This window comes from Lethenteron reissneri, chromosome 18 (assembly GCF_015708825.2).
Source record: "Lethenteron reissneri isolate LAM-NWPU_2019-01 chromosome 18, ASM1570882v1, whole genome shotgun sequence".
Lineage (NCBI taxonomy): Eukaryota > Metazoa > Chordata > Hyperoartia > Petromyzontiformes > Petromyzontidae > Lethenteron > Lethenteron reissneri.
Window position 1 is genome coordinate 14,663,729 of NC_083796.1, and position 16,321 is coordinate 14,680,049.

The 16,321-nt window shown below is 49.1% G+C and overlaps 1 protein-coding gene across 6 annotated transcripts in view; it reads left to right on the forward strand.

Annotated features, from left to right (window-relative positions):
• The window catches only part of LOC133343906 (E3 ubiquitin-protein ligase NEDD4-like), a 99,919-nt gene that overhangs the window by 35,941 nt on the left and 47,657 nt on the right, over positions 1-16,321 (forward strand). For 4 of the 6 annotated variants that reach the window (XM_061553901.1, XM_061553903.1, XM_061553904.1 and 1 more), the window contains exon 1: positions 13,063-16,030. In XM_061553901.1, the coding sequence (XP_061409885.1) occupies positions 14,369-16,030 (1,662 nt within the window). In that variant the 5' untranslated portion in view covers positions 13,063-14,368. Of the gene's footprint in view, positions 1-10,357; positions 10,412-13,062; positions 16,031-16,321 lie in introns of those variants that run through there. The other 2 variants (XM_061553905.1, XM_061553906.1) reach the window with 1 other exon arrangement.

A 16,321-nucleotide genomic window follows, 5' to 3' on the forward strand; every position in this document is an offset into this window, starting at 1 on the left:
GGCTGGCTCCGCCCTCAGCCCCGCCCACCTTCCAGGCTTCTCGAGCTCCTTCTCGAATGTTCCCGAGAGCCCCTCGGAACCACGTGACCGCCCCTCGGCCCCCGTCCACCGGTGGCCCCCCTCTAGTATTGTCCGGTCACGTGACAACAGGTCAGCCAGAGTGTCATGCCCCAGAGTCACCCCCGCAACCCGGGCTGCCCGCAATGACAACATTGCCGGCCGTGACTTCGCAAGTCCCGCCGCCACACAGTGACAGGTAACAGTCACTACACTTGTACATTCTAGTGTATTGAACAAATTCAAGTGAGCTGCTTCGTCTTATCTTTGTAAAAGACACAATCTTGTCATGTGGTGAGTAAAATGAATTTCGGCACAATTCTACCACGTGGCCTCACCCAGAAATAAATATGGATAATTTGCATTGGCTACGAAAATCACCCGGAACGCCCTCAACCTCTGTAGATGTCGGGAGGCTAAATCAGAGTTGAGGCTGAATAGTGCTGAAATGGGTGACCGCCATGTACAGAGACCGGGTGTCACAGGCCCGTGGTGCTCAGTGGAGGGCATCCGAGGGCGTCAAGAGGGCAACGCAGCAAATCCTTTGTTTTACCGGACAATGCTCCCACGTCAATACTCCCCACCTTTACCAACGCACACTGACAAGTGTGATGAAGTACGGTGAACCCCCATGAGCCCCCACACGGTGTGGGGAAATCCTTGTCCAGCAGTGGATTGACAAGCGGGGATGTGTGTGTGTGTGTGTGTGCACGTTAACAAAATGGTCTAAGGAGTCTTACACAGCAGCTTTGTAACAGATTTATAAACGGTCTTCCTGCAGTTGCTGCTGTGAGTGGATGCACACACACCACCTGAACATAGCACAGGATCCTGCAAGGTTTAAAAAAAAATACCAAGAAAGAGATTAAAACATTTTTTTATTTTGAGGAGCCTCTTCAAAGAAACTGATAACAGGAATTAAACCAGCCCGACAAATTTTCTGCAGGTGGAATAGCGAATGTGCATACTCTTTGTATTTTTTCGGTAAAGTCATGTAGGTAAAAAATAAATGAAACGACTAAATTAAATCACGACGTTTCGGGCGCAACACAAGCGTCCTTCTTCAGGTGGGGACAACGTAGCGAAAGCACAACCACTTAAGTGTGTCTCAGATGGCTGTGACGAGGAGCACATGTGCAAGCGAATCGGTGCACGTGGTTCTTCGACTGCCCGCGTGTGCCACCCTGAATTGCAGGGACAAACGCTCCCTTGCACCCCACGCCACTCCTGCATGGCCCGTCGGACTGCAATTCCTGTGTCCCTGACATTGCAATCATTGCACGTGGGGTTGCGCACACACACGTACGTACGCACGCTCCTTTTGCGTGAAGATGGCAATCGCCACACCAATGCATCGAGCCACTGCACTACATTTAAGAGTCCAAAAACCGTCCTACGCTTTTAAAAAGAAAGAAAACAAACCGGTTTGGCGAGGGCCTTCTTGCCAAAAAAAAATGTTTCGGACAAAAACAAACCGCCTCTTTGACCTGGTCTCTCTGACCTGATTTGGGAAACTATTTTGATTTCTTTACACACTTTATTATTTTGGTTGTGAAACAACAAATTAGTTTCGTGCAAGGAGTGATAATGGATGTGCATTTAATATCGGATCTTACAATTTCACACACTGGGTTTGAAACTCTGCTGGTGTATTATGACAGATAACAAGTGGCAGTCCTGTGCACAGTGGGTAAGCCCTGGTATCCTGGGGGCTGTGCATGCCGCAGAGTTAATTTAAAATTGTACGTTTTATTTTAAACATCTATTTGTCTAAGGACACTGCTTCCTCTCGGCGCCCACCCAGCTCGCGCCCACCGGCTCACTCGCCCACCGGCTCACTCGCCCACCGGCTCACAGCTTGAATACTCTTACTCTTGGGCAAATCGGAACACGTTCATATTATTTTTATTCCCTCTTGGTATGAATCCAAGATCTCGGAAACGGTTGGATAATTTTCATGAGTAAATAAAGTCTTATTTAAAGTACGCCCTCCTCGCATCTTAAGAACTCTCCATGACAACAATAAATACTGTTGGTATTTCGTAGCATGCGAGTCCTTTAAAGTGTGTTCAATTTTGCACATTGCACTAAAAAAAAGAACCATTCTGCCACACTTACATTGTTGCCAGAAATGTTTTTTTTGGGGCATTTATATTTTTGCCGAGTAATCAACGTGAGCTTTGGCGGCTCGGGGGAGGTTGTTATTCTTGGTGCATTCCTCCATAAGTTGAGCTGCGATGCATTCGCTGCACATCAGAAAGCTCAGCTGGGCACTGAACGTGCAAGTGCATGTTCTGTCCATCTGGGCTGCTTTGTACTCTTACCCATGTTGTTTGAGAAAGGGTTTTATAACTAAAGATGTTTATTCACCATTGGTTTTGGATAAAATCGTACTGACACATCTACACGTTATAGAAGAGAGTGGGTTGTGATCCAAGGGCTACGTGCCTGTGACTGGGTCATATAGCGCTTGGTATTTAAATGAAACCTATAATGTTGAACGATTAAATGTTCGCTCGTGGTTTTATCTGAATTGCTTTATAAATCCTCAATTTTGTTCCACTCAGCGTTGTGTAACAAATAGCACCTTGAAGAAATGCTAAAAGCCTCCGTACATGCGTGTACAGCGACACACACACATCGTGCGTGTGGGGTTCTTGATTGGAGGCTGCTGGAACAAAACATCATGAACAGGCATCCTCTTTCCACAGTGGCAGGACGAATATGTAGGATGATTGTGACCTGTCTTTGTGGAGTTTGCGTGTTGCCAAACTCCAGGCACTGTCAGTGTAGGGACCACATTCATTATGTTTGTAAAAGTACACATACCCTGGTTGCAGGACCAAGGCTTTTAAATGCTTAGCAGCCTCATATCAAAACATGTTTACGCGAATATTTTAATAAAAAGGCTTATTCTTTCGTGCGGGAACAGTGGTATGCAAATAAGCCTACAAATGTTTACTCAAGCGGCACAACAAATTAGTCCAAACAAAACCAACCCAAAAGTCTCTCACGCCGAATTTGAGCGATTTAATGAACAAGAAAAATCGTTGTAACACCGTATCAAGTATTTGCACAAGTGGCATGAAGGCACATACAAATAAAGAAGATTTCCTTTTAACAGTCCTCGGGACCACCGAACAATAAACAGGAGTGTGGTGGTGGTGCTGGTGCTCGTGCTCCTCAATTCCGAGCCCTAAGCAAGTAGTGGGAATTCCACATTCCTCTCGCTGTGGCCATTCTCTGCCGCAGTCTTCCCACTCTTGGCCCTTATCCAAAATGTTCAATCTGTGAACCACGTCGGAAGGATGCGTTGCATCAACCCCCAGCGGGGATTTGAAGTGGTGGCCTCTTCCTCTCACCTCGTCGACAGCTCCAGCGAGACGCCGGTGGCGAGTTGCAGGTTTCCGTACGCGGACTCGCGCGTTGCTCGCGATTTCGCGTCAGTGTCATTCGCTTTCGCAGACAAGAGCCGCAGTGTCTCCGGTTATTTACTGCACTTGTAGTCCGTATTTATTTTCCTCGTGTGACAGTTCATTTATATTCCGATGTACAGTGACACGGCATTCATTGCCCACATGTTTTAGTACGTTGGTTAAAGTGGAATTTAACCTGATATGGGGGACTGGAATTTGAACACTGCTGGTTGGAGTTGTGTTCAGGGCCAAAAAGGGTTGACAGGTTATGATTTACCTGCTTCTAAGGAATGTCCTCGGCAAACCACAGCACAAACTACTTTAACCGAATTCAGTCTTGTTGTCCGAGGTTATTAGTTTATTATTATGCTTGTTTACCCAGAAAAGCTTCACATAGTTTCTGATTCGGGCAGGTCCGTCCAAGTATACAGCGTAGAAGCGACGTGTACTCCAAATTTAAGTAACATTTTCAGGTGATTTTTTTTTTTATTTTGGAGTGTCCTTTGAGAGCAAAAAGAACGCGGCTGATATTGGCCAGAGGGAGCGAGAGAACCCAGAGGAAACCCATGCAGAACAGGGGGAGAACATACGAAACTCCACACACAGAGGTGCCCGAGTCAGGAGTCGATCCCAGGCCCTTCTTCCCACGAGGCACGCGTGTTACCACTGCGCCACCCTGCCAACCGCGGTGCCGGTCTCCACTGCTCTCTGCAGTTATCTCTTTGGGCCTGGAAATCTGCATTGTGATTTTGCAATCGGACGGGAAGCAAAACTTGCTGAGATTAGAAAACGTGATCGAGTTGTTGCATCAGAAAGTTCATACTGCAAGTTTTGCACAAACTGTTCTTTATCTTCAAGACATCAGCATTCTTGTACGAGAGTTATTATGCAAAAAATGTTGTTTTTGCGTCAGGGGCCAGACCGCTTGCGGAAATGTTTCCCAAAATCGTAGCAGTGCTGTAAAATTCTGCCTTTATTTGTTAAGTATGTGAAATACATGTTCATAGCCATTCCACTGCCCCATTAAGTCCAAGCGACACACCCAGAGTGACCATATAGAGGCACTTCGCCTGCATTTCGAAATTTCGCCTGCATTGTCTATAACTTGAAAAAGCCACGAGAATTAGATTGTCATGCGCGAGAGGGCTGCCTATGCGTATGACAGCCACCGTTGAAGTCCCATAAAGTGGTTATATTTTAACATACCATGGAGGGATGATGGGCCGAGTTGAATAACGACTCCGATTTCAAACTAAAATCATCAAATTGCGAGCTGAGCACTCGAACATTCACCGGCTAGGTGGATTCAATATACATGCACTGTATAAAATATTAAAGATACTTTTCCAGTTGTTTTTACCCCACGCCATGTCGGTTATGGGGGTTGCATAACCATACTTCACCACGCTGGTTGGTGCCGGGGTGGGAGCACAGGTACCCAGGACCGGTTCAGATCTCACTTTCCGTGGCTGGGAATCGAACCGAAGTCTCTGGGTTTAGAGTGCAGTGTGCTAACCACTGCACCACTGCTCCTCCTCGTGGTCTATATACAATCTAAATTATCTTTGATGCGAAAAATGCCTTTCACTGAAGGGAACAAACAGTTGCTTGCCCTACAGGCTTTCAAAATTGCAAAGGCAATTCAATATTGAGATGTAAATGCTTCTTGTCCTCATGCACAGCATTGGCCGGTCTCTTGAGATAATGGCAACTCAACACGTCCGTCAACAACACTGTGGCCTTAAACGGAAAAATATATATATAATGAGTGACGTTTTGGGCAAGGGTCCTTCTTCATAGCAGGTAAAAAGTGGGTAACGAGGTTCACCTCGGTGTTATTGACAAACGTGTTGGGGTTTTTTTTTTGTATGTATGTTGAACTTCTTTCACACGGTACGTAGCCAACCGTGCTAATCAAGGGTGCAGGGGAAGGACCACAAACTAAACGCACAAAGCAGTTTTAAAGAAATGAGTTTTCAATCTTAATTTAAAAGTGCATAGCTCCAGTGGCGTCCTAATATTTGTGTTATGTTTTTGTTATTTGTGCAATTGCACGACTGTATATACGTATGCTGAACTTTCGCACCATACGTTTACCAACTACGCGAATCGGTATCTCCAAATAATGTGTTGAATCTCGACAATGGGATGTCCATAATTCACACGCCCCTCCTATGGCCACTTGGCATTTCACCTTAATGGGTTTTCCAAACCGTTGAGAGATGTATGTCGTGGTTTATGTTTCTAAATGTGTGATTCGTTTTGTTTTCTGTGCCGCAGCGTTAATGCTTGTGTTGTGGCCCTGGGTAGGGCTGTTTTCCTGCGTGTGCGCATACTTTGCGTCCGTGAACATTCACTCGTCAGCAAAATTCGGCAACGCTGTCGAATTCCGCGACACTGATTCTGTCGGCGGGGAAGCGTTCAACTGTGGTGTGCGATTTTACGCTTTTGCTTCCTGCTTATTATAGACTTTACTTGTGCGTGCTTTACATGTATCCACAGTGATTTGTAAACTAGCGTTTTGCTTAATTACGGTAATTGTTCCACTAGTAATCGTTTGAATGATTTCCCGACGACTAATTGTGTTTCTATAGACTGTATTCTCCCAATTACAACGAGACGCACTTGGTTCCCCTGTATTTTAAAGCCAAGTTGGAGGTTGCACCTTATAATTTAGTGGTTGGCCGTATGTGTGTAGTTAACACGTGTTTAACATAAGTACGCTCTATATTAAAGCAACAGATTTGTTTAGCTTTATTGACACCGGGCACAATGTTTGGGGTGCCACATTGCTTGCCAGACCATCGTTATAATATTGGAGAGTATGGTAATTAAAAAGACAAGTGTGAATTGTCCACTTTATTATTTTGCTCTGTGTGGTTAGAGGCTTTTTTAATCAGGCCAAGCTGTGCTGGGGTAGAGCTCTTGACTCGATGTGAAGGTTGTGAGTTCAACTCCCAGTCAAGGGTCAACTCGGCCCATCATCCCAACAGGGTCGATAAAGTGAGTGCCACTTTGTAGGAAGTTGACAATGATCATCCAGAACTGAAAATTGCCCCTCCCCCCACCTCCACCATAGGAAAATGGAATTTTCAACATTTTTATCTCTGCCAATGGCAATAAGGAATGTCCAACAAGCGTGGAAACACGTCTATATTAATAAAAAATAAGTTGAATTAAAATGCCAAGCGTTTGCATTTGTTCAGAACGGTTATCGCCTCAATTGGTGTTTGTTTCAGCTTTTGAACACGAAAAGTAAGAATTGCGTTTGAGCTGGACAAACAGTGGATTGACACCACAGATGTTTGATGTTGGGTGCTTGAGAGTTGTAATCGTCTCAGATTGCCTCCGTGTGGTGGACACGAATGACCACGAGGTGGCGCCAGCACACCTCGGGTTTCACCAGGGCCCAATGCATGGACCGTCGCAGCTGAGAGGCTGTCGATTGCAAGTTTGTGCGCGGAGCCTGCGGGATCCCAAGCGGGGGAGCAGCCACTGGGTGTCGTGGGTGTGCGGACACCCCCAGCGCCTTCCGAAGTGGCTCCGAGACACCCACTGGATGATGTTATAGCCCATGGTCAACGTTAAGCACGTTAAATAGTCGACTTTGCCACTTGTACGTGTAACGTGACGACCGTAATTTAATTATAGCATTTCCAAACCGGGGGTGATTGTGCCTCCTGTAATCTAATCGTTAACCACCGGATGTGATTCACTTGTAACAGGACACCCTCTAAAGAGTGGCACGGTCCTTGATCCTGAGTGTAGCATTGAGAAGAGTTGAGTAAGAGGAAGCCAGAGTGACTCATAGCGTGGGCAGACGGTGCCCGCGGTGATGCGCAAGTCGAGGGGCAGGTCAAATGCACTTGGTGAAGTGACCAGGGCTCCAAAGCGGCGTCCTTCACAAGGAGCCACGTGTGAAGTGTTTGTCATTGTGCCGGGACCAATGTGAAGAAAGTGGCAGTCCTGGGAGAAATGTATTAAAAATATATATAGAGAGAGGTATAAAAAAAGATATACAGAGGTATAAAAAAAATATATCAAAATAAATATAGAGGTGGTCGTGCTGCTGTCCTTGAATGACTTGGTTATTATTTATTCTGCTTTGCTGGAGTTGAGAGTTTGGATGCACCGTAGAGTGCTCCACTGGATGCTTCCTCCACCGGGGACTATCCCCTAACGGCCGACGGCTGCCATTCTTCGGCAGCATTTGGCCCAAAGCTGAGAGAGTGCTGCCTCGAGACCGAGCTCACCATGGTCTGGACACAGTCCGTGTCCGGGCGTTCCCTCTGCACCTCATCGCCCCCCCCCCCCCCCCCCCCCCGATTGAATTTCAAAACGGTGTGTGCATGAACCGGTAACCGTGCACGGCCACCGAATAACAGGGGAAGGACATTCGCATTGGGTTGCTGTGAGAGCACTTGTCACCAGCGCGGTGGCCTGAGTGTAGAATCTTGTCTGGGGCTGCGCGTACGCCCAGAGGGGCACTTAAAGCATTCTTGTCGCCCGTATTAAAAAACACTGCCAGCCAAGGGGACACCGTGTGCCCTCTGTAGGTTGGCTGGTGTGTTCCCTGCAAGGCCCTGTCCACATATTTACGATACTTTATTTAAATATAATCGTTATCGGAGATTACTTCCTGGTACTGCTCTAATTTATACACGGAGCAGGTGTGTACGTGTGACTGGGTGGAGCGCTCCTCTCGCTTGAAATGTCTTTAGTTGAATCCTGGCCTTGGCTTGGTTTGGCTATTTTTATTAGTTTGATCAAATGAGCACTGTACCTCAACATTCCTTTCGTGACTCCGCTGCTGCATGAGGTCTCCCCCATGGTGTGTGATTGTTTTACATTTTTTATTTACATTATTTTTTATTTAGCCATGCTGGTCGGTGGGGAGCATAAATGTGGGAGAATAGTCCAGTATGATAATTTAAAGAATCGCTGCCCTCAACGTAGCCATCCTTAACACCTATTTTGTGCATAGTGGTCACCCAGATCATTTTATAATAAATCGTAAAGCATCATTTTATGGAGGGAAAAAAATATAATGTGGAATTTCTACCCAAACCCGCAACTGGAGATGAACCCAGTCGAAAGCTGGAGTGAGCCACGGAGCCATCGACTTTTTCTTCCCAGGAGCTTTGAGCCATTTGTAAAAAAATAACAAGAACATTTCTGATGACCGCAATCAAGATGAGTGACAATTGGCTGTGTCAATTTTCGTAAGGAGAGCGTGGCACTTTTACAGCGCCCAAGACGCCAAGGGCCATCGGGTTTGGAAGCCCTCCATCGGCTTCATTATGGCAGCGAGCAGAGCGAGCCGAGCTCGCGCGGTGTGCCGCATCGCGGATGGGTGTTGACGCGTCGCGAGTGGCCGTGGCAGGTGCCGCCCCTCCCCCTTCTCCGTGCTCCCAACATTCACTCACTCGCCACGGCTCCCCCAGATTGTGGACGGCGCTGGGGGGGACGGCACACCGGCCGCTCCCGGTGCCGTCGAGAATTGGCTCTTTGACGTCAGCCGGCGGCGTCGCGCCGTTCCCGTGTTCGCGGATCAAACGCGCCCGTCGGCTGCCGCGCTGCTCGTGCCCCCCCCCCCCCCAACCCTCGCCCGCCGCACCGGTGGCTGCTTGGGCTCGGCCGATATTGCCGGCGTTATCCTGGAAAGATTTGCCGGCGCTTATCAAAGCTACAAGTTCTGCTCCCGCTAAATTTGCGTTGGAAGGGAACGCAGGAGGCAGGTGGCGAGGGGCTCGTGTCAAGGACACCGCCACCCTCTTGCTGCCTCGTCTTCCCTCATGTCCACGATTGTGAAATCCACCCTTGCACATGACAGAAATTATTACGGCCCCTCGGCAAACCAAACGCGCGCAGCTGAATAACACAGTTTTCCCCGTCAATTATGAGTCAACAGTTCTCCCCGCTGAGCCAGTGGTAGAAATTCTTAATTTCCATGGCACGTTTCATTTTTCCTATGAAAGGGTGGCTCTTGACTTCTCAGTGGTCCGCATCCAGCTTGGGTGGATGATTAGCTGAGTGGACCCTCACTCAGGAATTGAACTTGTAACCTTCCATTGCCACTACCAGGGCTCTTTAATTTGCATGATTAAACCTGCTGACCTGGCTCTTGCATTCAGGAGGAACACATTTATTGTGAGCAAACATTGAGATGCAGCATATGTAGAACTTTTTGCTGAACCTCCAATGTTTGTTGCTATCAGGTACTTGTGGATTACACTAATCTATAATATCACATTACCATGTCACATTGCTTTAAGAGGCATCTGTTGCTGACGACTTGGCAAAGTTGCAACCGGGTCGGCATATCCATTGATAAACAAATGCAACCACTGCACATTCTGTCGTGTATTATTTTTATTCTGTGCCTTCAGTAAGTAAAAAATTTGTTTACCTCATATATTGGTAAGTATTTCAAAGTATGCTGCGGGTCTCTACGACGGGTCTCTACGACGGGTTGTCACGATGGGTAGCTGCGACGGGTCTCTGCGACGGGTTGTCACGACGGGTCTCTGCGATGGGTCTCTACGATGGGTTGTCACGACAGGTCTCTGCGACGGGTTGTCACGACGGGTCGTCACGACGGGTCTCTACGACTGGTCTCTGCGACGGGTTGTCACGACGGGTCTCTACGACGGGTCTCTACGACGGGTTGTCATGACGGGTCTCTACGATGGTGTCTATGATGGGTCGTTACGACGGGTCATTAGTGAGGGTTGGGCCACGCGGAGCGGGAGATGTGTGTGCAGGTAGGGAGATGTGGAGCAGTGGCAAGAGAAGAAGTCTCCTGCGCCCCACCGCGTAGCTGCCTTGTTGTTGTTGTTCCATGCAATGAATAATGAGGCCATTGTTGTTTCTCTGTTTTGCAGGTAAACCCACAACAACACAGGCTGCTGTTTGAAGTTTTTGACGAGAACCGGCTGGTGAGACGGATACCCTTTTATACAATGACTATTGTCGAAACGCACACTTAAACAACATGATTTTTTTCGTACTACTCAGGACTCAATAAAAATGAAGCCAAATTGCAACTTGATCTTTCACAAAATAATCCTTTCGTTTCGGGGTTGTTCTGACCACATCATGAAATGGGCGACAGTACCCTTGTGTAATCTCAGGCTGTCAACAGCAGTACATTACCGCTCCAGACAAGGATGCACATCCATCCAGCTGTAACTCCTGCTTCATGGATATCTCACGTCATTGCAGAACATTGCCATTTGTACTATCATCAAAAAGGCATGTGTGTTCATTACAGATAGACTCACCACCATATTACTTTTCACTGCTCAGTACAGAACCGTTTAAATCTTCACGATTTGGAGATGATCAGTTTCCCGTAACATTGTAAGAATATTCTAGTTTTTGTGGTTTGCTGCAATTCCAGTCAAGATACAAATGTATTGTCTTCTTCAGCTGTGCTCCACTCAACAAGAGCCTGCCGTGTAGTGTTACAACCTGGAACGGTTATAACGCAGATAGCGTCAGTCGCACAATGAACAAATGTTTTGATCTCACGAACAACCAAAATGGTGAGGTGCTATCAATTACTACAGAAAACGTTTTTCACAGCGCTAATTTATTGGGTAATTCCTCGGATTTGGAATGTTCATTTAATGTTAATGTTATTTGCTCATTCATAAATATTTTGTTTGCAAACAGAAATGAAAAAGATTAATAATAAACACAATGTAATGATCCTTTGTGAAAATTATTCTGGCCCTTATATTTCACGATATATCGTAGTATCACAATTGCGTGGCAATCATAATCATGAACTTTCCTACATTTAAGAACATTGTGAAGGGATATAAAGACACCATTGCAGGGGGCCATAGATGTTGTGAGATTATACCCGTTACATAAATATATAATTAGTTTGCTCCTCTCTGAATGAGACTGCGATGATGTTCAATGGTCGATGACTCCGTGAGGAGTTTATATTGACGTGTTTGCAGGCCCCGCACAGACGAGCCTGACTCGTCGGATGCGACTGTCTTTTTAAAAGTGTAATTTGGCAATTTTGGCAAATTTTCAGGTGAACAAAGCATGTGACCTTTCACTAATTTAGTTTCATCTTGTGTTAAAATATCCCGTGTGTCCCCTGCATTGTAAACAGCGGTGAACGGCAAGCAAGGATAATTTGATGATGTGTCTATATATATACACACACACAAAATAAGAGGTTTTTTTTAATAAAAAGTCAAAGTGAATTATTCTCAAACAGCAATTGGGTGGTGCTCATCCCTGCCAGTGGTTTAAGCTACTGGTGCAGATTCCACATTGCTAAGGCAGGGAACTCCACTGTCTTTGGGCAGATGTGATGCTCATTTCCGATCTTATGATCTTGAAGGCATGATGTGAGCTAGGTTGACCCTTGACTAATAAGTAAATAAATAATTGTAGAATCCACTCGTGACCTTACAGTCAATTGAATACTCCACCACATTGCCATCAAGGCAAATACAACTTCAAAATGTTGCATTAATTAATTGGCTGGTACAGATTTGTCTTTTGTTACTACCCCCAACCAAAAGAGAGAGTGCCTTGTGCTGTTGCGGAGTGACAAGTCGAAGTGTCTCCCTGTTAGAACAAACAACGGGGGCGTTGCTCGCCGCAGTTGGGGACCTTGCATGTACGTACGTTTAACTTCTTTCGCACCGTACGTAGCCAACCGTGCTAATAGTGCCGCAAATTCTGCATTTCAATGACGGGTGCCTCTCTCACGCCATAGCACAACCGGTGACCCAGTGAGAAGATGGCCTGAGTCGCCTTGCGTGTGGTAATTTGAACGTGTGACCCGCTGCTATTGCTAGTCAAAGCTGTCTTACTGCGGTGCCACCCTGCACGTATTCTTGTAATTGACAGCAACAAAATACTTTCTTTTTTGACCTTCTAGAAAGTTATTTTTAATGCTCATCGAGCCACGCTAAGGCATGTCAACGCAGTGTGCAACTCTGCAACAGGCCGTGCAGTGAACTGCGGCCTGGCTCCATATCGCTGTGCTGCACTCTCGTATCGCCGCTTGCCTCTGGTCTGGTGATACCGACTGGCCTTGCCGAGATTGCTATGTTTAACGAGACCTAGGGCAGCTGCTTGCTATATCATGTAAAGGAACGCAGCATGTGCTGATCAATAGGTTTTAGTTTAAAGGAGGGGACAGCCCTTGCCAGTGACTCATCAAACCAGCAATGCTGGAGCGGTCAGATGTTGCCGTAGCACGAGTGAAACTGGAGCCTTGCGTGCGTTATTTATGTCCCATTTTAGCATGGCGTGCTCTGTCCGCTCCGGCCAAACCTAGAAGCCAATGAAATGAAAAAGAGGCAACATTAACTCGCTTAATTTAGCCCAGTCGTTCTCAAATCATGTTACTTTGGAATGTAATGATGAAGGCATCTTCTTTCAGTATGTTGGGGCTCCTCGCGATGTGGTGTTGGCCGACCGACTGTTCCTCCCGCCCCTCGTAGACGGGCAATGAATGCTGCACCCATTTCAGAAGTCCACCACATACTCGCACCTTTCACTTTTGTGATTTTTATTTATTTAATGTCACAATGCGAATGATCCGCAGGGTTAGTGTTGGGTATTTTTGCCAGAAGCCCTGTAAAGTCCAATTTATTGTGCCACGTGTTGGCGTTGTGACAGTGTGCGTGCGTGTGTTGTGCTAACTCTGTGCATGCTCGTAAGGCAGTCTGCACCGGCTTCCAATTGTGTGCAAAGTCTTGGGTTGAAACACATTTCTTGTATGGGGAAAAACACTCTTGGAAGCACATTGACAGACTTTCAACCTTTGCGTGCAGAAGCATTTGCAGGGGGAAAAAAATACAACACCTGTTCTGCATTTGGTTTCACTTAAAATGATAGACTGGCCTCCGTTAAGGATGCTTGGTCTGCACCGAAAGCCGTTTTGGGAGTGTGCTTCGTTTTTAAAGTTTTGAAGTGGAATAAACTATAGGCTTAAAAGTACTGGACATTTCACGTAACAGAGGTGACATTTTCACGTTAAAGCTGCGGTGACCAGCGAATGCACTTTTAAAAAACATTTCTCACATAAAGCGCCAGCCGTAGTAGCTGTGGCAGAGCTTCGTGAGTTTTGTAACCCAATACCTAGCAGCCCCCTGCGACTACCCCCTCCCTCGCTGCCTTGAAATTAAACGTGAGTGTTGTTGGATTATGGGCCACGCCGAACTTTCTCGAAGCTTGCGCGCAACGTACCCTGAGCAGTCTTCTCCGAAACAAAGCCAGACTTGTTATTTCAACTTTGCGAAATCTCGAATGCACCTGATGTGCATTCTTCTTGTGCCAGATGCACGTTGGATTGATTAGCGCACGCGGCGGTGGCGGCAGCTTCCAGACTTTAAAATAGAACGGGTGCCCGGCGTATCATGGAAGCTGTTTGCGCAGAGCGCCGGGGCCGCAGTCACGTGACCGGCTTTCGCTCGCTCTGATTCACTGTTGCTGTTGGCCCCCGTCTAATTGCCCTTGCCCAATCGGGTAGGAAGGAATGCTGGACACATTGCCCCCCCCCCCCTTTGCTATTTCTGCTATCTGAGATCGCAGACACTTAGGAACTGCCTCGTCGCTCGGTCGCTCTGCTGCTGCGCTAGAGCTGCCTGCAAGCCCAATGCGCGGTACGGCGCTCGCGTTTCTGCGACGGAACACGAGCGGTTTGCCTCGAGCGAGCCCCCCCCCCCGCCCTGCGTACACGCGCGTGCGGAAACGGTAGCCGTCTGGAAAACGCCACATTTCGGCGGACTCGAGTTGCGCGGGGGCGGACCTTGGCGGATTTTGCGCGTGCGTACCGATGTGCGCGCGCACGAGTCGCGCGATAACTTGAAGCCCGTGGAAGTGCGCGAAGAGACCCCGGATAGCGCGGCGGAATGGCCGACCGACTTCGTCTGCGCTTCGCGTCTGGACGCAGCCAAACGGACCCCACCCCCATGGCGCAGCCCAACCTCGCAGGTTGCGGTGAGATTTTCACGGGGTTGTTCACGATTCCCAGGCACTGCGGGAGTGTGCTGATGACGGCCGATCCGCCCGAGTATTCGCAGGAGGCCGACCTCTCCCCTTGCTCGACGTCGGAGCCGCCTCACCTGAAGCGAAGCTCGTCCATGTTCATTCCTCAGCTGTCCACGACCTGCAGCGAGCCGCGACGCAAGAAGAGCACCTCCATGCAGATTTCCCTGCAGTGTCGGTCGATCGACGAAGATGGCGCCGCCTCTCCGGACGGCGTTCACGGGAACGCTCCGCTCGTGGCGGACGCTCGAGAGGAGGCGCCTCCGGATGGAGCGCGTCGCCGCGTCCGGTCCTGCGACACCAAGTTCGGCCGGGCGTCCGTGAACGGCGAACACGTCGCCGCCAAGCCGCACGGCGTCCCCGCGGACGGCTTGATGTGCGGCGCCAAACAGAAACGAATTCCCCCGAGCGCCATTCTCAGCGCGAATGGGTGTAAACCGCACGTCGAGAGGGCGGCCAGCACCTCTCCCTCGCAAGACCAACAACCAAACGGGACTTCCATTCCGCAGGACTCTGGCTCCCTTCGCAGATGCTCGTCCTTGCTCATCTTTCCCCGGAGCCCAAGCGTTACACCGCCTCCCAGCCCCACGATGTCGGAGTCGCCGTCGCTGTCCCCGTCGCAGCAGCAGCAGCAGCCGCAGCAGCGGCAGCAGCAGATCCAGCAGCACCAGGACTCGGAGAGCCTGTCGTTGTTGCCGCGCAGGGTCTTTCACCTGCCGCCCTTTCAGCTGCCTCCGACGCTGAGCCACATCGTGGAGCACCGGCAGGCCGAAATGTCTGCAAACGATGGAGCAGCTTCCGCCGATGCGCTTGCCGAAGCGAGGGGCGGTTACGTGCGGTCAAAGCGCAGCTCCGTTGGGGGCGACGTGCACCGGATCAGGGTGCTGCCCATCCGCTGCCGGCCTAAGCCGGGGGACGCTGCGTCGACGACCTCCTCCTCCTCGTCGGCCACTTTACCCGTGCAGTGCCAGGCGAGGACCAAACCCGCACAGCAGCTGTGCCACGCCAAGGAGAGGACCGGTAGCCCCGGCAAGCAGTCGAGCTTTGTCGTGCAGCTCCAGAAACCGTCGGCGCCTGAGCGTGCCCCGCCGGAAAAGGAACCCGAGCGGGCTCGGGGAGGGAGCTGCGGGGATCGGTACGAGACTCTGGACGCCAGGCACGCGACGTACCCGCGCATTCGCTTGCAGAGGAGCACGTCCGCCTGCCTGCCCTGCCGGGCTCCGCCCGCGGGCAGGAGGTTCGTGATCGAGGGCGGCGAGTGGAGCGGCGAGGGCACGAGCGCCGTGTGGGACGTGAGGAGGAGGGCCCGCGGGGATCACGAGCACCCCGACCTCCACCGGAGTTGCTCCCTGGAGGGCTACCCCGGCGGCCCCGCCGTGTTTCGGATTGAGCAGGACATGCGTGCCGGCTCGCCGCACCTGCGCATCCGACTGACGCGCAACGGGGAGGAGAGGGGTGCGTGCGAGCAGACGTGCCGAGACCCGTTTGATGAGATGATACTTTTGTCAACCCGAAATCGTGGCAAGGTGCGTGCTCTGTAAATTCGGACTCCTCTTGACACGGTGATTTTGATTAAAATGTCTATTGTCCCCCACGTCTGATTGTGGGCAGGGTGGTGCACATCACCGACATTACGTCCAGTGATTTAAATTCCATATTCTTTTGACGGAGGGCACTTTCTCCCCGCAGAACAACCACTACACTGGCAATATATTTATATTTTATATTGACCAATATCTTATTATCGGCTCAATGTCCACTGACAGCTCTCTGTCTATGATTTGGAAATTCCACGAAGAATATAAATTCCATATTGT